The sequence below is a fragment of the Lemur catta genome, chromosome 2 (genome assembly GCF_020740605.2).
Source record: "Lemur catta isolate mLemCat1 chromosome 2, mLemCat1.pri, whole genome shotgun sequence".
Taxonomy (NCBI): Eukaryota; Metazoa; Chordata; class Mammalia; order Primates; family Lemuridae; genus Lemur; species Lemur catta.
In genome coordinates, this window is record NC_059129.1 from 75,267,873 (window position 1) to 75,295,812 (window position 27,940).

The 27,940-nt window shown below is 36.3% G+C and overlaps 1 protein-coding gene across 3 annotated transcripts in view; it reads right to left on the reverse strand.

Annotated features, from left to right (window-relative positions):
• The window catches only part of COL12A1 (collagen type XII alpha 1 chain), a 115,082-nt gene that overhangs the window by 17,405 nt on the left and 69,737 nt on the right, over positions 1-27,940 (reverse strand). For all 3 annotated transcript variants that reach the window (XM_045543900.1, XM_045543899.1, XM_045543901.1), the window contains 21 exons: positions 27,263-27,392; positions 25,360-25,479; positions 24,107-24,253; positions 23,257-23,373; positions 22,954-23,100; positions 22,336-22,410; positions 20,398-20,537; positions 18,043-18,166; positions 17,735-17,878; positions 15,711-15,875; positions 14,362-14,400; positions 14,122-14,260; positions 11,891-12,033; positions 11,467-11,576; positions 7,356-7,505; positions 5,847-5,924; positions 4,099-4,185; positions 2,615-2,668; positions 1,482-1,577; positions 877-930; positions 460-513 (listed from right to left, as the gene is read on the reverse strand). In XM_045543900.1, the coding sequence (XP_045399856.1) occupies positions 460-513; positions 877-930; positions 1,482-1,577; positions 2,615-2,668; positions 4,099-4,185; positions 5,847-5,924; positions 7,356-7,505; positions 11,467-11,576; positions 11,891-12,033; positions 14,122-14,260; positions 14,362-14,400; positions 15,711-15,875; positions 17,735-17,878; positions 18,043-18,166; positions 20,398-20,537; positions 22,336-22,410; positions 22,954-23,100; positions 23,257-23,373; positions 24,107-24,253; positions 25,360-25,479; positions 27,263-27,392 (2,313 nt within the window). The remainder of the gene's footprint in view (positions 1-459; positions 514-876; positions 931-1,481; positions 1,578-2,614; positions 2,669-4,098; positions 4,186-5,846; positions 5,925-7,355; positions 7,506-11,466; positions 11,577-11,890; positions 12,034-14,121; positions 14,261-14,361; positions 14,401-15,710; positions 15,876-17,734; positions 17,879-18,042; positions 18,167-20,397; positions 20,538-22,335; positions 22,411-22,953; positions 23,101-23,256; positions 23,374-24,106; positions 24,254-25,359; positions 25,480-27,262; positions 27,393-27,940) is intronic.

The window sequence follows — 27,940 nt, forward strand, 5'->3', positions numbered from 1 at the left end:
TAGAAGCGGTGTTGGAGTTCTAATGGTACAGGGAGGAAGTCCTGAAACAGCACAGAAACAGAAAGTGTCATGGAAGTCAAGGGACTTCCATAGTTACATGAAAGCTGTCTCATAACAAAGATTTTAATTTTTGGACTTAAAACAATTTGCTAAGATTCTTAGATCTCTTTTTAATCAGCCAAAACTCCTTTTCTGGACTTTTTCTGAATATGACAAAAGAAAAAATTGTCCCAGAATTAAAATTTCAGGGACTCCCCTAGCTTCCCACCATTTTGTTTCAGAGACCTTGGGATTGCTCTGATGTTGGATGGTCCACTGACATTAGCTCTGCAGCCTTTCATGAGATATGTGAAGTCCACATTTCCAGCCATGCAAACTGGATTGTGGATGGTTTTTGGTTAATAAGCAACAGTGCAATACCATTTCCAATGTCATTACAGCCTGCCCAAGAAAACTTACTCTGTCTCCTGGAGGGCCCATTGGTCCTGGTGGGCCCGGCAATCCTGGGGTGCCCTACAGGGAAGGAAGCAAACAAGTGAGACATTGTAATATATTTCCGGTGTGAAAAAGAATCCTTGTTATTCTCGAAAAGGTATTTTTAGAAAAAAGTTCCAGGGACTCTGAAAAGAAACAGAAAACCAGAGCCAAGCACAATACCAGGCATACAGTAGCTGCTCAGTCACCAAGCAGATACCGGAATTGAATAGCACAAACTTGGAGACTCAGACCAGGGTACAACATGGAAATAATGGGAAGCACATAACCAGCCTTCCGCTCTGCTGCTTCACCTTGGCTCACCTTCTGAGGCACTAAAAAGGCAACTTTTCAAATAATACATGGCAGAGGGAAGAGAAGGCAACTTCAAGACCAACTCACTGTTCGGCCTGGAAGTCCTGGCTCTCCGGCATCCCCTTTCATCCCTTGGCGACCCTAGAGTGAGCAATGGGAAAGCAGTTCTCAGGCGTTTCATGGAGATTACGTGAAAAAGGAAGACATGAGTCACTTATGAAATCTTCATCACTTCATAAATCCAATGTGAGGGTTCAGGGACAAGCACATAAAGGCACTTTTGAAAGGAGATGAATAAACCATTTTTTGGATTTATGTTCACTTTTTAAGCTACAAATGCTATTATAATTTCCACTTATAATGTTATGAGGTAATTTTATATAATTATGGAATAATACACCTACTTTGAAAGAACATAAGTTTAACATAAGGGATATCTGCATTACTTTTAAGAAATTTTTTAATAAGGTTAAATAAGTAGCAATAATTTTCTCTACATAGTTTTATATTATTACGTGTACTATTTACATATCTGAACTGAAATAATAGTCATCATAGGATGTTCTCTCAGTGACTAATCTTGTCGAGTTCTCTGAGAAAACATTGGAGTTTGTAAAAATATAGAAAAGGTTCCAGTTAAACTCAGTGTTAATCCACCATTCTCACTTAATACAGAAAGCCTTTGTGCTTACTTGTTCTCCCGGAATAGAGAGTCCATTGGGTCCCTGGGGGCCTGGAGGACCCTGCGGGCCTGGAGGACCTGTATCTCCACGAGGACCAGCGGGCCCCTAAAATATACAAGAGAGAGACAACCACAAAGGAATGCAATCCTTCCTGTGCTAACATTCAGCTAGACGCTTGTCTTCATAACTCTAAGACATCAATCATGTCATCTTGGCAAACACTTTAAAAATCCATATCTATAAAAGTATTTCTTCATATCATCCCTTTCTTCACTTTACTACTCATTAAAAAAAATGGAAAATACAGTAAATTCATAAGAGCATTTAAATTTCCACAAAAATTCTATTAGAAGTAGATTTTTAATAAAATACGTTGAATATAATACACTCATATTTATACACATACATTCACATGAGATCAAAGCTCAGATTTCATTAGATTTGATGTTTTTTAAGCTAGTCCTGATTTCTCTTAGACTTGGGCTTATTTCTGGGACTAAAGCATATATAAATCAAGATGCCAAAGGATGAGATGCCTGTGCTGGAGCTCTCTCGCAATCTAGGTGGAAAGGGCACAAACTTGGAGTCAGACAGACCTGGGTTAGCATCTCAATCTCACCCTTTGCCAAATGGGTTATCTCATCCTTAATGATATTATGACCAAAATCTACACATTATCTTCATAAAATATTCCCTGAGAAGCTTGAGTTGTCTTATAGAAGAGCAGTGTGGAACTGGCAGAAGAGGTGGGTGACCCCTAGTGAAAGCACAAGCAGCCACTCAGCACTTTTTCTGATACAGGTGAAAAAAGAGGAGCAGAACCTCTCTCTATGGCTCCAGCTTTCTGGCGGGACTCCGCTTCTCGTGGGGTTCAGGCACCCCCCTGCCTCTCCATGTTCTGGAAGAGCCCTTAAGGTTCTTCTGTAGATTATGGCTATCAGATACATTGTGTGCATTTCTTTCTCTGGCTAGTCTAATCCATCATTTTGACATCCAGAGACAAGACACAGGTAACTATATTACCTGAGGTACACTAAACCTGAACTCACTTGCTCAAGGTCACATACCCCCTTCATGGAAATGTGAACAACCAGATTTCAACACGCAGATAAAAATTTAAATGCACTCTAAAATATACTTACAATTGCCCCACTGATACCTCTTTCACCTCTGGGACCTTTAGCGCCAGGTCCTCCCTGCAATACATGGTAGGAGCACATTTTAGTGTGAACATAAGGAAAGTAAGAAGCAGCTGATATATAAAAAGTACTTCAAGGAAATGTGCATTCTCCAGACAATCAGTATTTCTCCAGCCATTTGCAAAATATAGAAGCAAATTTTTCATGTCATAAAAATATTTGAGGAAAGAGAATTACAAAACTTTGTAGATTTTAAGTGTCTTATTTTTTACATTCTGAACTTATAGTCAGCAAAATGTGAAGATCGTTCAAAAGTTTGAGGTTTATTGAGAAAAACAAATGTTACTTGAATATAATAAAGAGAAAAATGTGTTTTGGAATTATGTGAATTATATTCTTCAGGGAAAATAATCTGCAAAAAGAAGAGTATCTTAAATCTCTCAGAATCTCAGAACATGTACTTAAGTAATAGGAATTCAGAAACCACTACACAAAGAGGAAATAAATATGACAGTGATATCCGATAACATTACCTCACAACTAGAAGGAAAAAAAATCCTCAATTCTCAAAAACATCTGAGTCATATCCAGGATATAAATTCATGATTGCAAATATAAATCAACTATGTTACTATTATTTAAAAAATGATGGTAATTCCAGTGAAATTTTTATTCTGTATATAGGAGCTGGTTTATAATCAACCTAAAATCAACTTAGATTATTTGCTATGATCCAAGTATAGTAAAATTTGGTGTTCTGTGAATCCCTGAGCTGTTCCTGTGTTACCCATTTTCTTAAAAGCAGCCAACAGGGCTTAGAGCTGTCACTTCTATTCCTGAAAACTGGCCCCAATCCGATGTTGAATTGACCAAATTGAGGGGTTCCACATTGATCAATGAGGTCTGTCGCTGCCATCTTCAATCTTTTCCCTTGTACTCTCTTGGCCTTCCCTCCTCCCATGAATAAACCTGGTCATATCTTCTCACTCAAACCCCAGAACTTTCATCCAGAGTTTATGATGTCACCACATATGTGGCCACACTCTTTACATGTTATTCTCATGATATATCTGCTACATAGGGTGCACATGTACTAGGCTCTCAAGCTGTTCTTGAGTCAGCCTCTCAACCACGGCTCTATAGATACAAGAAGCTTTCAGAAGATGTAAGGCATTTTCAGTCATATAATTACAGATGGAAACCCAGGTTCATATCTTTAAGAGAAAAGCTCTTGAAGACTAGCCAATATCATATTCCTGCATGGCTCAAGCAATGTGTTTAATACCAGCATCAAATATTCTTCTTTGAAACGGAAAATTACTCCATTTCAGATGTCTAAATAAACTACCAAGATGGTCTGCAATTTAGCTTGTGCTATCCTAGACACACGGATGGATGGAAGCATTTTATGGATCCATATTGGGAAACAGATGAGCACATGAAAAATTTCAAAGGAAAAACCAAAGGGATTATTTCAGTTTCCTTACTGCAGGGCCCGGAGGTCCTGGAGGTCCAACGCTGTCCTGGGTACATGTGCAGGCATTTGGCAGAGCAGGGCATTTTGCTTCATCTCTCTGAAATTTTGAAAAGAATATTTACCTATGAATTTAGGGGAGAAAAATTATTTCCCATCCCCCAACCCCCATTTACAAACATAAGGAAGAATGTTTCACAATGTGAAGAAATCATTTCTAGTTATCACAACAAATAGTCCTGTGTTGAAACTCACTTTGCTCCTTTATGTCTTTTTGATACTTTGCTTTAGGAAACTTCACATGACAAAGAAATGTTTACAAAACTGCTGGGACCACTGGTAATTTAATCCAACTTTCTCTAATCCGGTGTTAGAGAAATAGTGTGTATCTCAAATAGCAACTCCCATTTCATTCAGAAAAAAAAAATCCAAATTTTTTCCATGACCTACAGGGCCCCCCATGTTCTGCAAACCAGCACCCACCACCTTGCCCACCTCACTGCCTACCACTTTTCCCCCTCGATTTCACCCTGCTCCGGCCCCAATGATCTACGTAATGTTTCTCTGATATCTGGAGCACACTGGGGCTCTCGGGCCTCTGCATTTACTGTCCCCTCCAGCTGGAATCTCTTCTTCCATTACCCACACTGTTTAAATCTCGCCTTATTGCTGAAGGCTGATGGTCACCACCATTGCCACCTACCCCTTTACGCTGATTTGTTTTTCATCCTAGGACTTTCACTCTATAACACAGTGTATATGTATTTGTTAATTATTTCTCTCCCCCTCCCTTTCACTGGAATACTCACTTTTTACTGATGTAACCCTAGCACACAGATTAGTGCCTGGCCTATCATAGGTGCTCAACAGATGTTTGTTGAATACATAATGCACACTCTTCCGTGGATATATGCAGGCCTTTGCTTGCCAAAAGCTTCAAATCCATCACCAACATTCAGTTTTGTAACTGTTGCTATCTACACAGATAGTCTGAGGGAAAGCCATCATCTCAAAAAGAAATATGATGGTTGGCCGGGCGTGGTGGCTCACGCCTGTAATCCTAGCACTCTGGGAGGCCGAGGCGGGAGGATTGCTCGAGGTCAGGAGTTCAAGACCAGCCTGAGCAAGAGCGAGACCCCGTCTCTACTAAAAATAGAAAGAAATGATCTGGACAGCTAAAAATATATATAGAAAAAAATTAGCCAGGCATGGTGGCACATGCCTGTAGTCCCAGCTACTCGGGAGGCTGAGGCAGGAGGATTGCTTGAGCCCAGGAGTCTGAGGTTGCTGTGAGCGAGGCTGATGCCACGGCACTCACTCTAGCCCAGGCAACAGAGTGAGACGCTGTCTCAAAAAAAAAAAAAAAAGAAAAGAAAAGAAAGAAATACGATGGTTATTTTTACCACCTAAACAATCTTAGATATCCAGAAACGTGCGGCCTTATTCTATAAAGTGCTGATATTTTATAAGCAATAAGAGGGCTTGGCAGTAAGTAGGCTTTTATCAAACATATTAACTCATCAGGACTTTTCTGTCAGGGAGAATGTCCAGATATGGTCTGTGCATTCCTAGCTTGTGAGAACGGGATCCCACACAGGCACCGCGCTGAGCTGTGGTAGCTGGTGAGCACGTACGCCCTGCCTGTCTTTTAGCTCCATGCTGGAGATGCAACTGCTGAGTGCTACTTCCTCTCCCACACACAAGGATTTACTCCTGGGGGACTATTAAAGCCATGACAGGATTCAATTCTGTTTTACTCACCCTAGAGGGAATATCACAGCATCTGTCTCTACTGGTCCACACCGGGCTGCAGACAATGTCAAAACTCTGGATTTGGAACTGCAAACAACCAACAGCAACATCAGCTAAAGATGCATGAAAAACATTTTATATTTATTAATGTTTCCTCATTTTGACCTTTGCCAACTTCTCACACAGACTCGCTCAAGGGTTCAAGCCCTTGAGAGCAATGTGACTCTTACTTCATAAGAAAAGAACTTAGAAACATAAGCCTGAGAGAAAGAGATAGTAAAGTGAAATGTGTTGTGTGAAATTCCCACTCCTGATTCACTTCCTTCACTAAAATGAAATACGTGCATAAGTTTTGTTTTATTTTTTTTAAGAGAACATTAATTTCTATATTTCAATTAATTTAAAAACTACATACATTGAAGTCAAATTTTAAGAGTCCACCCTTGTAGAAAAGTAACATTAAAAACCCATTCCTTACCTATTCTATAGTTGATGTTCTTCTTTTCCAAAATTAATACCTAGTGATTGAGTAATAACTTTTCTGATGACGCCCAACTATTTCAATACATCCTATCTTTCTACAGTTTAAAAATAAAGCTCTTTTGATAAAAAGTAAAAGGTCATTTAGACATAGTCATTCTTTTTTAAAAAAAACCTTGATATAATTGTTCTTTTAAATATCAAATCTAATATTCAACAAAAAGTTTGGATTTTAATCATAATTATATTAAATTTTAACTAATTGTCTCTATATTGTGGAATAAAAATTCCCCTTTTGAATCTAGAAGAAAACCTTGTCCCTGGAAGAAAGCTAAATTAAATAAATAATGTCATTTTAAAAATAATAATAATAATAGAAGCTAAAGAGATTAGCTTTGCTTTTAGGACAACATGTTTATCGATTGATATTTAATATGAAGTCAATTAGCCTGGTACAGTGAAAACTTTAGATTTAGGTTTTTACTACTAGATAACATGGTAAGTAGGGTTGGCATGCTTCTGCCTCAAACCTGGGCCAGTGCAACTTGTGAGTAATGGGGTCAATTGGCTGCCCTACTACACTGATCCTTCTGAGACAGACAGACAGATGATCCCTCTGTGAGGGAGCACAGATCTAGCAATGGTCACAGCTAGCGTCCACAAATGCTTAATGTGTGACTGCACAAATCTGTGTTAACAATTATCTTTGAAGAACAAAAAAGGAAGTATTTTAGATTTCACTGCATATACTGGCAACTGTTTGTGTTGTATTCTCCAATTTGATCCTGTTTCAAGATGACTACATGGTGTTCCCTGGTGCCTTGACATCTTACTTTGTTTCTAGGAAGTAAAGTACATTATTGTGTTCTATGGGCAGCATATTTTCTCATTGTAACTTTTCCAATGTTTCCATCTGACCAAGGAATTTGATAATTTAAAATTCACTGAGAAAAAAAAATAAAACTCACTAAACTATTTAGAAAATATAATTTCAATCTTAACACAAGGTACCAAGAAAAATAAAAACGTGTTACTTACTGCAGCTGATTTCCTCTCCCCTTTAAGTAGTTTTCCAAGAATTTCATAACCATCAGTTGTGATATTTCCAGCTTCCTTGATGTCTTTTTCTATAATTTCATAGCAGTCGATGTAAATCTTAACACTTTTTGAAGTCACTACAATATGAACCTAAAAAGATAATTTTTTTCATTATAAAATTCCTACCAAAAAATTTAGCTGACTCTGCATAGCTCAGATCACAGATTTTAAAAAAAAATGTTTCTTGAGCCATTCTCATTCTAAATCAAGAGTCTTGGAATAAAAACCCAAGAACCAGATTGCACTCTCAATGGTGTCACTTATTAATAATATGAAATTAGATAAGCCACCTAACTTCTGGTCTCAGTTTCCTTCATCCACATACACATGCATAATTTCTTATTTTCCTGCTATGTACTCTTACAGAGATGACCAAAGGAGATGTAGTGAATACAATGACTTTGTAAACTATAAAGAGCTATCCAAGTAGACGTTAATAAATCATGTATATATTACTATACTCAGTACAAAGGAGCCTCAGATGTCTTTCACTGATTTTACTAAATTCAGTTTTTAGTTTGTTATTCCCTAACCTCAGCCAAAAAGAACCTGCACACCATATAAATATCTAATATAGTAAAGAACTAGCACATGTCTTCTATAGAGATTAAACTCTGGAAATCAATAGAATCTAGTATTCAATTTCCTTTTAAGGAAAAAGGCTTATGTTGATTTACTTTGTGTCTGCTACTAAAGATACACAGAATGTTAAGAAATCTAATAGTATAGATAATCAATAAAACTTTTGTATTCCAACAATGTGAAGAATAATCATGGCTAATCCTTGACTTCATAGTCATGCTCAGCATTTCCACTTATCACAGCACAAATACTCAAGTAAGCACTTGATGATTACTTTGAAAAGTTTGGCAGCAGGTTAAAAAGAACAGAAATTCCCTTAAATGCTCTCAGTCAAAAAGCATAAGAACAATTTCTAAAGTTTTAGTTTTAAACTAAATATTTTTCCCACATGGAATCACCACCAAAACATTAGTTTAGTGCATCTATGATAAATATGAGTTACATGTTTCTTTTATATGAAAGTGATACATAGCTTACTAAAAGTAAAGTTTCAATGCCCCCGAGGCAATCAACTAATATTGAATTCAAGAAGAACTTCATACAAGAATTTCTAGGATATTTATTATCTAATAAGAACTAAAACTTCTTTGTTGGCTCTTATATGAACAACTACAGAAGCAAACACTCAGAAAGCATCCAAAAAACCACCACCATATCCAGAAAAATTGTTTCAAAATCAAAACTGCTTCAATTTGTATCCAAATTATTCCAAGTACACTTGTCACTCAATGCTAACCATGAAGAAGCACATCCTAAAAACATAATTTTCTATAATTTATTCAACCATCTTTATTATATTTTAAATACATGCATAGTTACATTTTGGATTAAGCTCTTCATCTGTAGATCACTGTCCCAAGTATTTAGGGTAATGAACATATTTCATGTCAAACTTTGTTGGTCCCAGACCAGTAGAAAGAAATAGGTATCTTCTCACTCATCTCCCTTCCCAGTCTCTGCCATTCTATAAAATCTTATTTTTCACCTATTCTAGTTCTTCCCCTTATTTTAAATTTGTCACACTGATCTATGTCATCTGTTAACAAACGAAAGGAGACAGGAAGTTTTTTTTTCATTTCAAAATATAGGGCTATATGGATTGCTTTTGTAATGCTTGAATCAGGGCTATAAGTGGCGACACGAAGCTTTCTAAGAGAATCCACAAGAAGCAGTAACTGTCTGCCATTGCTTAATTAAACTGTTTTAGTTAATCTCCTCTCTCCCAAAGGGCCCTCTCCCTATCACTCACTAATGTCCTGTTCTCAGAGTACTGTTCATTCTCATCCCAAGGCTGAAGAACCTTAGTTCAGGAATTAGAGGGAAAAGTGCTTGAATCCTTGGCTCAATAAGCAATGCAAACAGCTGACAGTGATGAAAGGTGGTGGTTGAATTGATGGTATAAATAAGAGTGGGTTAAAGGAATGGTGTGGGGATATGATATATTTGTGATTTGTTAAGACTCTGGATCTTAGATTAAATCTGTTCAGCACGTGCATGCACACACACACACATACACGCACACACACAAAATGGTAACTATGTAGACGTAATGGATACGTTAATTAATTTGACTGTGGAGAGCATTTAACAATATGCATGTAAATCAAAACACTTCATTGTACACCTTAAATATATACAATTTTCATATGTCAATGATGTCTCAATAAAGCAGTTTTTTTAAAAAAAAGAATGGGATAGAGGAATGGAGGAGGAAGAAGGGCATAGTGAAAAAGGAAAGGAGAAACTTAAAAAGGGCAGATTATGGAAAAAAGAGGGTAGAGAATTTGGGGAGAAAAGACAGAGCTTGTGAGAAGGAGGAAAAAAAGAGGCAGTATATAAAACTCAAGAATGCAGATACCTCTTTGGGAAGGCAAATGTATGAAAAAGGGAATGTCAAAAAAAATAGTCATCCTGATTTGTAATAATTAGTGACTATTACTACAGACCTCTGGAAAATGCTGCCTTTTTGACTTAGATAAAATGAAGCATTCCATGAAAATTGGAAATTTAAAAATAACAGTTACTAAATGGTTATCAGTTGTTTAGTGTAAGTTAAGATTCTCAATATCTTCAGTGGGTATAAAAGGAAAAATAAAATAGCTTTTTACAAAATTACTCAAATCTAAGTTTAATGGGTGTATCAATGAGCCAAAAAAGTTTGTAAGAACTATGCCAGATTCATCATCTATTATCAGATAAGGATCAGTTGAAGCCAATAACATTTGCCAAACTAGAATTTGTTTTTCCAATGAGGCATTTCTTTTACTGCATTTTACCGTGAAAGTCTGTAAACTTTTAAGTAGATATACTATTGTATTCAGAGATTTTTGTTTTTTCCTTTATTTGGGTGAGGGATTATCACTAATGTGCACATTGAAGCCTCTTTGAGTTTGATGAGAGAATCCTTTACCATCCTTATCAAGAATCTGATTCATGAATGAGAAAAACATTTTGGAAAGAAACCAAGATTCCTTAGAAGTAGAGACTGCAAGAAATCCTGTTAAATCTACTCAAGTAGAGAAATGTTCTTCAATTTTCACTTGAGAATCAGACTGAACTAAAAATATTTGTCTTTCATGTATGGGGGCTAATCTTGCTGCATGACACACTGAAGAAATTTTAGACTTGTGCAACAACTGGTATTCCTGTTAACGTAATTCAATGCATGAAGAAGTATATTAAAAGTCCATTCCTAACCTAGAGTGTTCCTTTTATTTTCAATGCTTCCAACTTTAGTACTTCTTAAGAAGAAGTATTTCTTACTTGTCAACTAATCATCCTTTAGAAACATGAAAGAAAGTTTCTACCATCTTCTGGATGCTAATATACAAAAAGTTAATTCAGATCACCAAGAATAAACAATCCCCTAGAAGACATCTTAGAATTTTTAACAAGACATTTTACAGAATTGTGTTTTTAGAGAATAAGTGTGTTCATGTAAAAAATTAATCTCATAAACATTTATCTTAATTATTTTGGTAGGCATCGATAACTTGTGGACGGATAAAAATGTTTGTTCTGCATTTCACTGATACGTTTGTAACTTCTCAATAAATGAGCAAGTGTAAGATTACTGTTCTCTATAAAAGAATAATATTATCAATTAAAATATAAACCACTAAAATTAAGCCTTTCAAACTAAATGACATACAGGTTTACAATAAAATGGTAAATAGAAAAAATAGGTGAACAATATCACATGTACTATATGATTCAAATTTTGAAAAGATATAAGCATTGAAAATATATCAAAATGTTAAGAGTAGTTATCTCTTGATTAGTAGAACTCTCATATTTGAAATGCTCTTCTTTGAATAAATCAAATTCTCTAAGATTTTATTTTTAAAAGACATAGCTATGATTCTGCCAATTTAACGTGACATTTTAATAAATAATAAAAGAAATTAGTTAATTTTTAATTCATATTCTTTCTTCTAGAAATAAGACTCAGATAATCTTACGTTTTTACCTTATGAAAACTTCCATAAAATAATGTCTTTACTTCGTCTGTGTCAAATGTAACAGTTTGTATCTCGCCTCTTGTATCCTTGTTAAAGAATGCTAACGTCTTGCTAGAAGCTGTAATCAACATAGAATTATTATTAAATCACATGCATGGTATATTCTTTATTGAAAGTATCTACAAATAATTCTTATAGAGATTTCTTAAAAATGCAATAATTTCAACTATGATAAAATGCAATTAGAATACCTACTGATGTTTTGTATTTGGAAGAATGTAAACATAAAAACATATATCAAGTATATATAAGTATACACACACACACACATATATATACTCAGAAGGTTTTTAAAGAGAAAAGAGAAGGAAAGGGAAAAACATAACCAAAACTATGTACGCATGTGTCTTAAAATAAGAGAAAAATCCTTACGATCTGCAATCACTCCAACTTGTGGTTTGTAATCTCTGTCTGTGATTTGCCAAATTGCAAAAGGGTCACTGGGAGTTTCTGGGAGAAGTCTGAACAATAATATAATCGTGTATGAAGGGGGAAGTCCATTTGGGTGTAGGTCTCTGTTGGATAAAATGAAAGAAAGAAAAGGAAAAGGTTGATATAACATCAGGAACAGACTATTTTAAACTTTTGGACTAGAATCTCATTATGGGTGGTATTAGAAGTTATTTATAATAATCTGGCTCCTTCTGATTTCTCTTCAGAAGGAGAAAAATTTAGGAAACACATCAAAAGAACAAACACTAAAGACACATGTAAATTATAATATTAATAGATTATTTATAACTTGATAAATTCACAAAACTCTGGGAAATTACCAAATAATCTTTTATCCTACTACTAATAACTAATATTTCTAGATACATAGAGTACTTTAAAATTATATAATAATTTTAGAGTGATAAACATTATAACTATGGCTATCATTTAAAGAGAATGAATTTTGCTAAATATACTTAATTTACAATGTCACACATATGAGATCATAAAATGGCTTAAGGTCTTAATTTCTCTCTCTCTATCACTAATAGTTTTTACAATTCTTAATTACTCCCTTGAAATCAAATAAATTACCTCCAGAGCTCTCATATTCCCCAAAACCAAACCAACTGTAGATGTTAAGGCCATGTACATGTGCAAATGTTTAGTGATGATAAAAAGAATGTGAGTCAATTAAAAGGAAGCGTTTCTTGGCTCTAAGCTGTGAGACAAAAAAAAAATCAGTCCCATGTGTCCTTCCAGAGTTGAGTCAATCATTGTTCTGGAGGAATCTTTGAAGCAGAATTAATGGTTTTCTGCCTAAGACTATTTAATAACACTCTCCCTGAAGGTAAGAAAAAGGCCTTGATAATCACTTCTCAGGCAGAAAAGAAGCTATTTCTCCAATAACTGTGGCAGAAGGCACAGAATGTCTCCTGAGGTTCCATGTACTAGTACCACATCACTAGTACTTCTGGACTATAATGCTGTCTGGCTTCTTAAAACATGTGCTCTGGGCAAGCTGGCATGATTCCTTTTATATGTTCAAGAACTATCTTTATCATATCCCATGTTAAAAATAATATTTCCTCCATATTAACTCAGCTCTCACCTAGCCCATTTTTCTCCTTCTTTCCTAGTTAACTAGTGTTTGTGAAAAAAAATAATTTCATTTCATTTATGCTTCTTTCCTTTCTGTCAAAATTCTAGCTCTTCAGAGGACAATAGGCTGTCATGAGTTAAAATGTAGTAATCACATCTCAAGGTGCCTAGAAGGGTTAAACACTGGGTATTAAGGTTCACTGTAAAACCTAGAACTTTGAAACAATGTGGTTAACCATAAAAGAGTTAAGAACTTACAATGTGGTCAAACTACAACAATATGATCTGTGCCTCCTTAAAATAAATTAGTTTTGGTTTCAGTCTGAATTTTCCATCAGCTTTCCCAGAGTATTTCAAATTTCAGACATCATTTTCTGACCCTGTCCTAAGTTTCTGGTATCTTTCTTTCTTCTTATTCTTTTCTCTCCACAAACTAGAAAACACATATTTTTCAACATAACAAAGGATTTCATTTTAATGAATAAGAAATGCATATTTCAGTTATTATACCCAGGTGCAAACTTTCATGAAGTAGAATAATAATATCTAGAATTCCCCAACAGACTGCCAGAGCATCAGCCAATAAAAACTAGCCACAGACTGTCTGATCATGGACAAGAAAAACTGTGCAGCCTTTCATTCTCTTACAGGTCTGAAACACTAAAAAGAACGCTTGCTCTAAGTCTGTACTTATTCCATCCAGTCCTGCACCACAGGGAGAAATGTTCAAAATAATAAGTTGCCTGCCTGTTTTAACAGCCTCCCTTAGAAGAAGTGTAACTACAACCCTAGCTTTAAATTCAACGGGGTCAATAATCCATGATACTGCAGTCCAGGGTGAGATTCTTGGGTCTGGGAATAATGAGGCTTGAGTCTTAGTCTCCTGAGTGCAAACCATTATATAACCTCATGGAAAACAATTAACCCAACTGTTATTTCAGGAAACCAAACTAGGTCATCCATAAGAAGTCTTCCGACAGTTCTAGAGTTCCAGGATTCTAAGAAGTCAGAAAGATTCCAAGAACCTCTTGCCCATAAAAAAAAGGACCTACTGTTGGCACACTTACGCGGTAGGCTGATTCACAAATGCATTCTTCTGAAGCCTGTAAGCTGAGTAGCTGGGGAAAGACCCTGACTCCAAGGATACGCCTTGTACAGATGCAAAATTCTTTTCTGTCAGGTTGTATGCTTCGAGCATCTTAAAACCTTTACATCAGAAAAGAAAAGAAAATATTAAAATGAGTACATTTTAATTATTTTATTGCTTAAACTTTGGAATTAATTAGCCCAAAAGTATAAATGCTTACCTGGTGAGGTGTAGCCATCCAAATAAATGAGAGGGCAACCTGCAATGTACAGTGTTCTTTAAGTGTGATGCACCAACATGATGTACAAATATTATATATGCACAGAAAGTAGCAATATATGTATTAATATTTCAAGTAATGAAATTTTTCATTTATTTATTAAAAATAGTATCAATTTAATCTTTTATAATTTATTTCTTATAGACTTCCTGTGTGTAGGAGAAATTATACTATGAATCAGTGGAACAAATGTTTTCTGAACATTCTCTAGTGCAACTAGAATTTTACAGTGTTTCTAAGAATAATAAAATAGAATTAAGGGAGGAAGTTTTCATATGCTTTTCAATAGATTGAAGAACCTCTCTCCCAGAGAATTTTAGATTTATGCAAAGGTAGGAGGAGTTTGTCCTTCCCCAGCCCTCTTCTCTGCCAAGCCCTCGAGCCTTACACTGGCTACCAAACATCATGTAATGGTAACAAGTGTGCTGCAGTTTTCTCCCTGGACCCCCCAGAGTCAGGGGTACCAGAGAGCTGTGGCCAGGACCACCTGGAGTGGAGGGCAGACAACTCCAGCCCCTACCCACTTTCACCAGTGCAGCCCCACTCTGGACTTCAGCATAAGTTTTCATAGTAAACCACTGAGCTTTGTTTACTCTCACCAGAGTTTTGAGTTTTTAATATAGTTTGTAATGAGAGGGAAATACTATACTTGTGGAGCATACTCCTGCCTAGGATCAGGGGTCTAGACTAGCCAGGTAATTGTCTCCATAATCTGATACCCCAAGAATTGGTGCTAATGGAGGCAGAAGAGGATACATTGGCTTAAATAATCAATCCTTGGCCCTTCACTGTAGTTTAAAAGTTGAACTTGAAAATCTAAACCCTAGCAGACAAATAGGAACCAAATGAATGTCTGTGGAGCACACACACATATAAACCAGTTTTTTTCATTGTTTTTTTGAAGCATGGATGTTGACAGAACAAATACCAATTGATTACTAATGTGGAAAACCTTCATTTCACAGAAATGCTTCCATATATGCAATTCTAAGCTGAAGATGAATTTACTCAAATGTCACGGGTTTTGGAGTGGGGGGTGGGCAGGGAAGACTATATTAAAAGACTTTATTTCCGTACAAGGAAATTACATCTTCAAGGCTAAAAATGGACTTCTGACAAGCACACATTTAGCATGATCTCAATAGGAACAATGATTCATCAGGTCCCCCAGTGATTTCCCAGGATCTATTTATGCACAGACTTGATCCCATATAGGATAGAGAATCATCTATTAGGTAATTGTTTTTCAAAACAAGTGAGGTTATGGATCCACGTTGTCCATGACTTACTTGAAGTGGCAGTTTCACAAACAAATGTAATAAGGTTGTCCTCGATCTTCTCAAAAGATTCAAAGTCATCCACAATGAAAACATGCCGTTCGCTTGGTTTGCTGGCGATGTTGGCAAGCTCGTTGTAGTCGACATCAGCCACACCAACTACAAAGACACTGAATCCTGCACAGTAGAATTTATAAAATGAATCACATATCCCTTTTTATTGTCCTTTATTGTTTGAACAATTCAAAATAAAATCTTATCAGCTATGATGCTGCATTTTGTTAAGTATATGTAGCAAATCCTTTTATTTGACATGAACTCTCTTTAATAAATATGTCCTTTTTCCAGGCCTTCCTAGTCTCTTGTTTATAAAATTCATTGAACTGGATTTCCTAAAATAAACTCTGAACAATTAAAAGATGAATATTTTAATAGCAGAAAGATTCATGTGGTACACAGTGCCTTCCACAGATCCACAGTCCCAATATACACATGAATCCTGCAGCCACTAATATTTTAGGCTTACGTGACTCAGAAGCCAAGAATGGGCTCATTTTAAAATTTGAATTCTTGAAACTGATTTTCTCAGCAAACCCATGCTCAAAGGGTGCACCTTGGCCACATGGGAAATGGAATCTACCATTTCCACTGGCAACAGACTTTCCTTTATTTAGGCTATTACAAATCAACAAATTTTTCACTCCAAAACCTTAATTTGACATCAGGAAAAAAATAGGCTATATAACAAATTATAATATAATTAGTCATATATAATGTAACTTGAGAAGCAAATTTTCATAATCCCAAATTTAAGTCAGCTAGGAGCCCAAAATATGGAGAAATCTGCTCAAGGTTTGTTACATAATGGCAATAAATTATAAACGATCATAACAAAGAACAATCTCTATTGAAAAAAGGCAGTATGACTTAGTATTAATCATGACTTATAATTTTAACCAAAGGATCATGTATGTGCAAATGACAAAGTCTATGTGACAAAGTCTATGTAACAAAGTATTTTACTACAATAGATCATGCATAGCATAGGATTCTCTCTAAAAATATGTCCACCTTAGACCATGCTTGAAGTGGTGGTGGGTGGGGGGGGTGTTCATGCAAGTACTGGAAAGATCTAGTTTTGTCTCTAATAACCCTAAATAACTAATCCAAAGGTCAGTGTTACTAGGAGGTTCTCAACATGTTTGATTGGCAAGATCTAGCCCAAAGATGTCTCTCTGAGACCTTTGATATTCCTTCTTTGCAGTGTTCCTTTCAGCAATCTGCATTAGATCCACATCTGCAAGAATGTGCTGAAGCTAAAGGCTTCCCTGTGTCTCTTCTTGTATAGGAACCAGTATCAAGATTCATTTCTGGCCGGGCGCGGTGGCTCACGCCTGTAATCTTAGCCCTCTGGGAGGCCGATGCAGGTGGGTCGCTCGAGGTCAGGAGTTCGAGACCAGCCTGAGCAAGAGCGAGACCCCCGTCTGTACTAAAAAATAGAAAGAAATTATCTGGCCAACTAAAATATGTATAGAAAAAATTAGCCGGGCATGGTGGCGCATGCCTGTAGTCCCAGCTACTCGGGAGGCTGAGGCAGGAGGATCGCTTAAGCCCAGGAGTTTGAGGTTGCTGTGAGCTAGGCTGATGCCACGGCACTCACTCTAGCCAGGGCAACAAAGCGACACTCTGTCTCAAAAAAAAAAAAAAAAAAAAATTCATTTCTGCTATGGCAGGAAGCCTGCTCTAGGATTATCCCATTATCATTGCTTTCTGTAGCCTTCCAGCTGCTATGGGGAAGTCTGGTTTACACCTTGACAACCCTGAATCACATCTTATGCAGAGAATACATCATGTCATTTTTGACCAATTACCAAACCATCCCATAATCAAATATAAACTAGCATTATAAGGATATAGAGTACAGAGTAAAACAGGGCCAATAAAGTAAAATCAGCAATTTTGGTCTTTTACAATCATTCCTGAACATTTACAACTGTGAAAATAACGAGTGCTATCAAATTCACAAATGTGCCTACCTGACTGCTGGATGACCAAAGCCGCCTTCTTGACCTCATCCTGTGACCGACCGTCCGTGACCACAACCAACACCTTGGGGACGTTCTTCCTCATGCCGCTCTCCCAGGTCAAGACTTTCTCCTTGATATGTGTGAGGGCTTTGCCTACAGAGTGTGCCGTGGAACATTTTAGTGTCCCCTCACTGAAAACTATCCAGATGCCATTAGCCATGCCCAACTGATAACAAGTGAGTGAGAAGATACACTCAGTTCTACCACTCCAAATACTTGGGAAGGTGAAGGTCCACATATACTCTGATTAACCATACCTGTTCTTGTGTTTCCTCCTCTGTACCTAATATTCTGGAGGGCCCCAAGGGCTAGGGCCTTGTCATTGTACGTGTTAAGCTTGAACTCAGATTTGACTTCATCACTGTACTGCACAAATGAAACCTGAAAGGAAATGAGGTTTGTCAGTGAGCATAAGTCATCTCACTTCATATTTCAATCTTTGAGTGATTCCTCCAGCTGCAGAATAACACACAAAAAAAGTGTCTCATACCTGACAAACTATTAGAAGTTCTTTATAGCTAATATTATAACACTGACTGCTGTTGTCTCATTAAATACTCTAATTTTCAATCTTCAATTAAATTGTCATAGTTGATGTTAACGAAAATACACTGTATTCAAATGGTACCTTTCTCTGGGATGTAGAAGGGGACGGGTCAAGCTGGGGAGTAGTGAGGTCCCAGGATTAGAAATGAGAACTGTTCCTTCTCACTGACAACATCTGTCCTTCATGATAATATAAAAATGTCACATGTGTGACAATAATCAGCACTCATCACAATATCAGTGAAAATGTGATTTAATGGAAAGAGCACATATTTGTACTCAGGATTCACTGGGCTCAGATTGTAGCTCTGCCAATTAGTAGCTGTGTGACACTGGGCAAGTTCCCTGCATCTTTGGCTTTAGTTTCCTCATCAGTAAAATGGAGATAACTACACTTACTTTCTAGGGTTGTTTTAAGGACTAATATTAATAATCCTGTATGCAAAGTAACTAATACATAGAAGTTAATAAAATATGGCAGCTAATTTTTATTAGAAATCCTAATTTCTAAGGGGATGAAAAATCACTTGGTTGTTGACACATTAAATTAAGACTATAACTAGGCTGAATATTTACTCTTCTAAGGCTGGAAAAATGCCGTAGTATTATTTGAAATTTAGTATACAGTATTCCATAAAGTACTAGTCCATAAAAGGGGAAATGGTTTATTTATGAAATTATTTGTGATTTATTTCAAAATCTCTTATCCTCATAATGCTTCTAAGATGCCACAATGAAGTATAAACTGCCAAAATAAAGAAGAAAATTCACCAAAAGGAAGAGGGAAGAAAAGAAGAGAATTAAAAAAAAAAAAGATAGATAGAGTCTGTTGCTTCAAGGAGTCAATGATTTAGATAGAAAACAGTCCCACAAATAATGACAATACAAAGTGATGCTGGCTGTAATATCAATATAGACAAAATAGTTTAGGAGCATAGAATACCTAAAGCCATTAAGGAGACTCTTCTAAGGGGTAAAATTTGAAGTGGGTCTTCAATATTACAGAATCCAAGAAATACCTAATAAAAGTTTGAATCATATTCTCCAAGGAATCTGGGAAGATCACCCAAAATGGAGCCTCTGGACCTGAGTGTTCATCAGTTCATGGGTATGTTGGGGTGGTGATGGAAATTCTCAACTTTACAGGCAGTTTAGGGCTAAATGATGACTTATTCTTTGAGACCGTTCATGGAAATATAAACTTCTCTAAATACTATAGTATAAGAAATAAATTTGGAATGATTCCACAGCAAGATAATTGGTAGTCATCATTTCAGGAAAACAAATGAAATACCCTTTGGGTAAATAATGGTCATTCTTTGGGTCAATATAACATCTGCAAAGTAATGACAGAAGAGGCAGGGCTTTCTCCACACCCACTCCAGTCTCTTTTCAACACTAATTCTTCTAGCTTTACAGAGCATGAAATCACAATGCATTTAATGTCCAGAACTTTGGATGACCTCTCATGGAAATGTATCATTGTTGGAAGTTGTATTGTAGGAAGTTAAAGTCAGAATCCTCTAAATTCTCCAACAGGGATATTATCTAGCCAAACATAAAAACTAGAGGAATACATCGGGCATGGTGGCTCATGCCTGTAATCCTAGCACTCTGGGAGTCTGAGGCAGGAGGATGAGTGGAGGTCAGGAGTTTGAGACCAACCTGAGCAAGAGCGAAACCCTGTTTCTACTAAAAATAGAAAAATTAGCCAGGCATGGAGGTACGTGCCTGTAGTCCCATCTACTAGGGAGGCTGAGGCAGGAGGGTAGCTTGAGCCCAAGAGGTTGAAGTTGCCATGAGCTAGGCTGATGACAGGACACTGTATCCTGGGCAACAGAGCCAGACTCTGTTAAAAAAAAAAAAACAACCCTAGAGGAATACTTATTTTTCTATTTATTCTCATTTATACCCAATTCCTTTCTAAAAATACATATGTAGAAGAAATAGCAAACAGTAAAAGTCAAAACATGGTTTATATTGAAAGACTGTCTACTGAAAAAGAGAAGTTCAAAAGAAATTGCAGGACATTACAAATGAGTAGCCACTGGTGGAATGATACTCACCTGAATCCCAGCAGGACTGATTTCATCAAAGCCTCCCACGGTATTGAAAATGAATTTTACAACTTTGTTAAAATTATCATCCCCGATACTCCAAGAGGCATCAGTCAAGAACACAATATCTGCCTTGGCACCTTTGCATACTGGAAGAAAAAAGCAGAGGAAGCCCCAAATCTCATGAATCTTTTCATTTAAATGAAATTACATAATTGAAAAATGTAGTATAACACCTTGCTACTCAAAGTGGGGGTCAGTAGTAACAATATTGCCTGGGAGCTTGTCAGAAATACAGAATCTTGGGTCCTATCCTACACTTTCTGAATCAGAACAAGCAATAATTAGATACCAAGATGACTCATATGCACAATAAATTTGGGGCATACTGGTCTAACTGACCCTCAATTCCTGCTCTGGAATTACTCCATTTGTTTAGATCCATTATATGCAAAGATACGATCTTGCCTCATGGAACTCTTCAAGGGGCTTCAAACAATAAATGAGGGGGGAAATCAAATGAAAGGCCACGATGCCCAGAACTAAAGGAAAGCTATCAGTGGGTTTGGAGATTATGAATATAATTATTAAAGATGTGGAGCAAATAAGTTGTTTTTTAATTTTAAATTAGGCCACTAGAATCATAGATGGAAAGGGAAAGGAGAAAATAAAATAAAGAAATATCTTTAATTTGAATCCCCAGACTTGGACACTAAAAAAAAAAAAAAAATCAAAAAAAAAAAAACTTAACAAAATTTTAATTTATAAGAACTTAACATATAGAATGTATAACACCAAGAGTGAACCATAAGGTAAACTGTGGACTTTGGACGATTAAGATATACCAGTGTAGGTTCATCAGTTGTAACGAATGTACCACTCTGATGTGGGATGTTGATAGTGGGGGAGGCTATGCATGTGTCCGGGCAGGGGACATATCTAAGAGATGGGACATCTCTGTATCAGCCCCTCAATTTTGCCATGAACCCAAAACTACTCTAGAAAATAAAGCCTATTTAAAAAAAAAAAATGTATATATATATATATATATATATATATATATATGGGGCAAGAGCAATATACATAACCTAAACTTTGATACCCCCATAATATGCTGAAGTAAAAAAAAGAAAAAATATATATATATTTTAAGCTAGGATTATTTAGTGAATTTGTTTCAATAGTCTAATTTAAAGAAACCATTATTATTTTACCCTATAATACACTTTTAATTTTACTTATATAATAGGTTTGATAAAGTTATAACATTCTATATCCTTCTAAGATGAAAGAAAAATATATTTGAAATCTGAAATGCTTCCTGTTAAATGCTGGAAACAGAATGTGGGAAAAGAATAATCCGGGAGTTAATTAGTTAAACTTAATTTGACAAAGCACTAAAGAATCGCCCCAAATACTGAGAGATCAGCCTTAATAGATCAATATGTCTTTTTACCAGCTCACTGCAAGTGACAATTATGTTTCAGACTTTGGTGAATGGAAATTTTTTTAGCTTTGTGTATTCCAGGGTGCTTCTCAGGTCAGAAGCAAGGAATTCCAAAGCTAACCGCCTCAGGGGTTAGGTTGCAGATAGAGCCAAAAAAGGGTTCAAAATGCCTATTGATGCCAGCAGCCAGCAGAAAAAAAATGCCCACCATGTGACTGTGGACTATGGAAGGTATTACTAGGCCTTAATCTGCAAAACTGAGGAAACAGAGTTCCAACTGAAAAGCTGGAGTACTTTAAGACTGATTTTATTCATTCCAAAATGTGCCCAAAGAGGAGGGACAAATTACTGGTAATCTTTTCTTTCAATCTAAAAACCCTTCGGCAGGAATAATAAATCAGAAATGTTCTCTATGAATTGTAAGTGATGCATATGCAACATAAATAAGAAGTCTAGAAATCCCCATTAGTCGGATTTATTGCCAACTCAGCTGTACTTACCCTCCCGGGCGGGCGGAATGGTGGGAGGAGGAGGAGCTGTGGGTGGCTCTGTAGGGGCTTCTGTTGGCTTTACAGCTAGAATTTAAAAATAATAATTAGACAAATGCAACATGTGCACAATTCATATCCCAGAAAGTCAATTTTAAGAGCAATTTAAGTCCTGGATAACAAATCAAGTCTTAGAAAATAAGGCTCCAGCATCATTGGCCCTGGCACACAGGGGATTCTGTTCCATCCAAATCTGGTGTTACTGGTAGTCATTCAACACCGACTACGGCTACAGAGAGCAAAGCAAAGATCCAAAGGGAGAACGTAAGCCCTTCAGATAGGGCCAAATGAGTAAAAGTCACTAATATGGATGCACATGCGCCTCCTCACTGTTAGCTAGAGCCATCTCCCCCTCCTTTAGCCCTTCCTTAAAGTCGCGCCAACCCCATAGCAGGGACAGCCTGGAATTGAATCAGAAAAAGGTCCTGAACCCGCTTTAGATCCCACCTTTGGGAATTTGCCATCACCCCGTCATTATTGCTACCCAGAGGGAGTCACTTAAGTCCCCCACACCTAGAGCGTTCTATTCTGAAGCCTTACAGAGACTTTCCAGATTACTCAAAAACTTACTGGTATGTTCTTTGACAAGGACACCTGGTCCCTCAAGATTTGGTGTCTGCACAAAAACAGTGACGCCATAATCAGTGTCTGGTGAAAGGCCACTGAAGCAGTGACTGGTTTCTGACCCACGCACGGTGATTTCTTGTCCTCTGGTTCCTGATGATAACAACAAAGGGAAATGCCACTGTCATCATCAATTATATTTAAAGATATTCTTATATACCATTTTTATAAACAAAATGGCATCTTCTTTACTAAAGTTTAAAATGTTTACACTATATTCTCCAGTTCATACGTTCTTTACACACGTACCATCTGCAGGGCTTAGTTTTAGCCTGTAGGAGGTGGCTGCCCGGTGAGGTGACCATCGGACACAGAATGTGTCCCACCCAATCTGGTAAGTTTTCAGATCTGTCACATTTAAATACACTACAGAAGGAAGAAAGAAAGAAGTAGATTTACATTATAAATAAAGGTCAAAAAAAGCATACTTTTAATCATAACACAATTTTGAGAACTTTCACTGTGGCTGAAAAATAAACCATCTAAAATCAAAGTATGTTTCCTCGTAAGAAACATACATGAAAATGTGGTACAGCCAAAACAGACCCTCTTTTCCATCGCTGATTTTCAAGGAAAGGAAATTCCACATAGCCCTCCCCAGACTATGAGTGTCAAAGGTGTCTCATGGTAAAGAATAAGAAATTTTTCTGAAAGGCTATCTGCTAAGTCTTTAAATAGTTATCAAAGCATTTGGTAACAACAAAATCTATTGGTGGGCCAAATCAGTAATCGTGATTCAAAACTTACATCAATAAATTTAGGTAATATATATCTTAATATCAAATGTCAAGAAAAACTAAATGGCATCACAGATCTAATTTTATAGGTCATTCATGAATGAAATGACAATTTCTATAACTTTATCTTTTAAAATTTAAAATATAATATTTTATGTGAAATAGACACCATTTCCTCATCATATACATTTTTATATCACTTATTAATTTAGATAGGTATTTTGTTTAACGGGATACAAAAGGCCTGCCTACATAATGCTGAGGAAACATGCGTATGTTAAGAAAAAGTAAAATTAAAACAGGCTGACCTGGTAATTTGTGCTATACTTTTTCTTACAACCATGAAAGGATCCATGACTCACATGTTGTGCCTTGATCTGTCAGGGGGACACTGAGTCCAGAATCATACTGAGCATAAACATTCACGTCATAGGTGGTGCTGGGATTCAGATTGTGTAAAGTGTATGATGTCACTTCTCCAACAAAGACTTCCATGGGCTCATTGGAACCTTTAATAACAATCACAAAAGAACACAGAAACATGTCATCACTAACCTCAAGTTTTGCTTAAAATTAAAGATCTTAACTCATAGTCAGATGGAAGTATGAACACCATTAATTCCAGATAGCCTCTCCTGCACCTGTTCACTACAGCACAAGCTACCTTATATGGTGAATATAAAACTATAAGCAGAGACTGAATTCTTCACTCTTATTCTAAAAGTGTAGTATAGTACCTAGAATGCAATAGGTACATAATCAATGTTCCTTTAGTGAATAAATTCTCAAGCCTCTTTTCTAAGTCCTACTTTGCCAGCATAGTGTTTTGTATACAGTAGGTGTTCAATTAATGCTTTTTGATTTGTTGTAGAGATGATCTAAGAATTCCCATTTTGAACCTCATTCATATGAATCTCAATAGTTTGGTTGCTAAAAGTCTTCAGTTACCAACTTCTCTTTCTTCTCTAAGTTCTCCCTCTATTTCTTACACTGGTTCACAATTTCTTTTCTCTTGCCTTATCTCCTTCATTTTTTCCTAGTTCATACTCTGACTGCATGCACAGAGGATGCCCTAGTAAGTACAAGGGCATTTTTCTTCCATTTCTGCCATGCATGTAGATAGAACACATAAACAAAAATAGCAAATAATTTAATCAAGGTGATATTGATTTAGGTGAAAATGTCAGTGGGGATTTGAAAGCAAACCTGTCACAAATAAACTATAATACATAAAATCTATGCCCAAATAAAAACAATACCTGATCAGAATAGGAAAAGTACAGAAGTTTATATTGATTAAGTATGCATTGTTTCATGATCATAACATATAGGATTACGAAGACAAGCATCTTTGATTTGTGCAATTTTATGGACCAGGTCAAAACTTTCCAATCACAAAATTTATAATAAGAATCTCATTTATATCTCTAAAAACAATTGTACTTTAGGCAATTGGTTTAAAACGTTATTTCCAGAAACATTACCTCTGGTGAGAGGGGATTTTACGTGACAATTGAACTATCAGGAGAATCTGATAGTGGGGGATACAAGAGAGAATACTCACACGTAAATAACCCTCCAAAGCATTTCTATGATGATAAAGGTGATTTCTTACCTACTGGCTTATACACAATTTTATATCCTAGAACTGGAGAGGGTGAAGGATCCCAGGACACCCTGAATCTCGTATACCATTCATCAGAGATGTGTATGTTCTGAGGAGGAAGCAATCCCACTGCAAACAAACGTTGGCACACATTACTGACCTTGTGTTGGCACACAAGGAGAGCACAGAACTTTAACAGTATTGATAGGGCAGCCCTGTGGGAACAATTTAATATCCCATAATGTCCTTCTGCAGAAAACAATTAAAAGTCATGGAGTGTTCAACAAAAGCTTAGTTGTTTTCCAAATTCAAACAGCAACTCAAATGGACTCAAGCAGGAGCTAAGGAAATCAAGAGCTGGTATGTTTTAAGGCTCAGAATTATAAAAAACATAAGAAATCTCAGACTACATTTAGAATGTCATAGATGACAGATCATCACAACCAAAGAGCAATTTAGAGTCTATCTAGTCCAACCACTTCATCACATACGTATGATTTTCTCAAGACCACATGACTAGCTAATGACCAAAACAATGTTTTTTCGCTATACAACTCTATCCTTCACCAACATGACCTAGAGTAAATCCTTAAGCCCCCAGAGATACTGCCCCCAAACCCACAACTTATAAAACCAGTGGTATTCAATTATCATATTAAGTAGCCACTGAGATTATTATTCATAGCACTACACAAATAATGAATTCAACTTGAAAAACTTTTTTTCACAAGAGAAAAAGCCACATGGCTGTGGCTCTTCTTGGAAAATTCAAGATCTAATAAAGATATTTTTTATATTTTGATAAACACAAATTTCTGAAATATGCCATTTTCCCAGAGAAGTATCAAAATATATTCTAAAATCTACAAGAAAATGAAAAAAGGGAAGTTGTTAAATTAAAATCAGTCACTAGACTGAGTCTCCATTGACTCAGTTCTATGGACAATAGTATCAACAAATACAGATGCCTGACCTTGAGAGACTGAACTGAGTCAACTCTATTCCTGCTTTTCTCTTAGGAGCTTGCAAATGTTACCTCTCCCAAATTCTAGAATGTTGTCAAGATCATTTATGCACAAAAAGAGTTTGGGCAAGTGAGTATAAAAAGGACCCTGAAATCATGTTACCTAAGTAGATTATTGCTGAATGAAGTGGGAAAGAGGAATGCCAATATGTATCAGTAACAGAACTCAGACCTAGAGCTCACCCTGACTTTTGCTAAACTAGTGGCTCTCAGCCGTGGCTGCACATGGATGAGAACATCAGCAGGTCCAGCCCACACCTCACACTAATTACATCAGTATCTCTGGGAGTGATGCCCAGGCATAAGGATTTTTAAAGCTCCTTGGGTAATTCCAATGAACAACCAAATTAGAGCATCTTTACATCGTAACAAATTGCCACCAGTATAGATTTAAAAAGGGGGGGGGCCGAACACTGATAATTCTTTGTAAATTACTTGATACAATAAAAATATTTATTTTTTAGAAGGTTAAATTTGTAGACATAAACTGCTAATCATCTTGCTGCTTTATTTATGACTGGAGATTGAATCACAATGGAATATTTTTTACTGATACTATATTGACTCAACAGCTATAGCCTTCATTGACACCACACAAACTAAAATAATATTCAGAGAAATATGCAATAGTTTTCAAAAAAAGAAATAAAACTATCTCAAGCAAAGAAAAATATGCAGATTTTTGTCTCCTTTTCCTTCTCTTTGTTTTAAAAACAAATGCTTTTCTCATGTTATCATTTTGACAAAATATCTAATATAAATGTTAATACAATATTAATATAGTATTTGAGATGCATTGGTAAAGACAAAATTTAAGGATTTTAAAAAGTATAAGAAGCAACATTAAAATCTTGACTTCAAATTTAAAAAAAGGTATAAAACACTTACCAGTCCTTCCACTTCCTGTTAAATGGCCACCGTCTCCATCTTCATAAACAGCAATAACAGTAATTTTATATGGAGTATCAGATTGCAGAGGCTGCAGTATTACATTGTTCCTTCTGCCTGGGACTGTGGTCTAGAAGGGAAGTTAGATTACAAATTTATTGCCATCTAGAGGTCTTCTAAATCAAAAGATGATACTGTTTTCTGTATTCCCATAAATAGTAATAATGTCTTCATATTTTCTTTTTGTTGCACGATGCTCATGGCAAGACAAACCATCTACACTGCTTCAGTGAAGCATGGAAGAATGGTTTTAGAGTCAGACAGATCTGGGCTCAAATCCCAGATCAGCCACTTAACAGCTATGTGACTTAATATCTCTGAAGGAATTGTGAGGATTAAAGGCAATGACACATACAACACCTCAGAACACCTTATTGAGTACTGCAGCATTCACTAGGAAGTCTATTTCCGTCACCTCTCATCATTATGCATGATGTTTTCATGTACAAATATGTGCCCAGTACCCACTGTGGACCAGGCGTGGTACTAGCTGCTGAGCAAAAGTAGACTCAGTTTCTGCCCTCAAGAATATCAGCTTGGCTGGTACTACTTAGATGGAAAAGATAGAAAAAACGAAATGGAAAATACATTCAACTACCTACTCGAAGGGGAAATGAA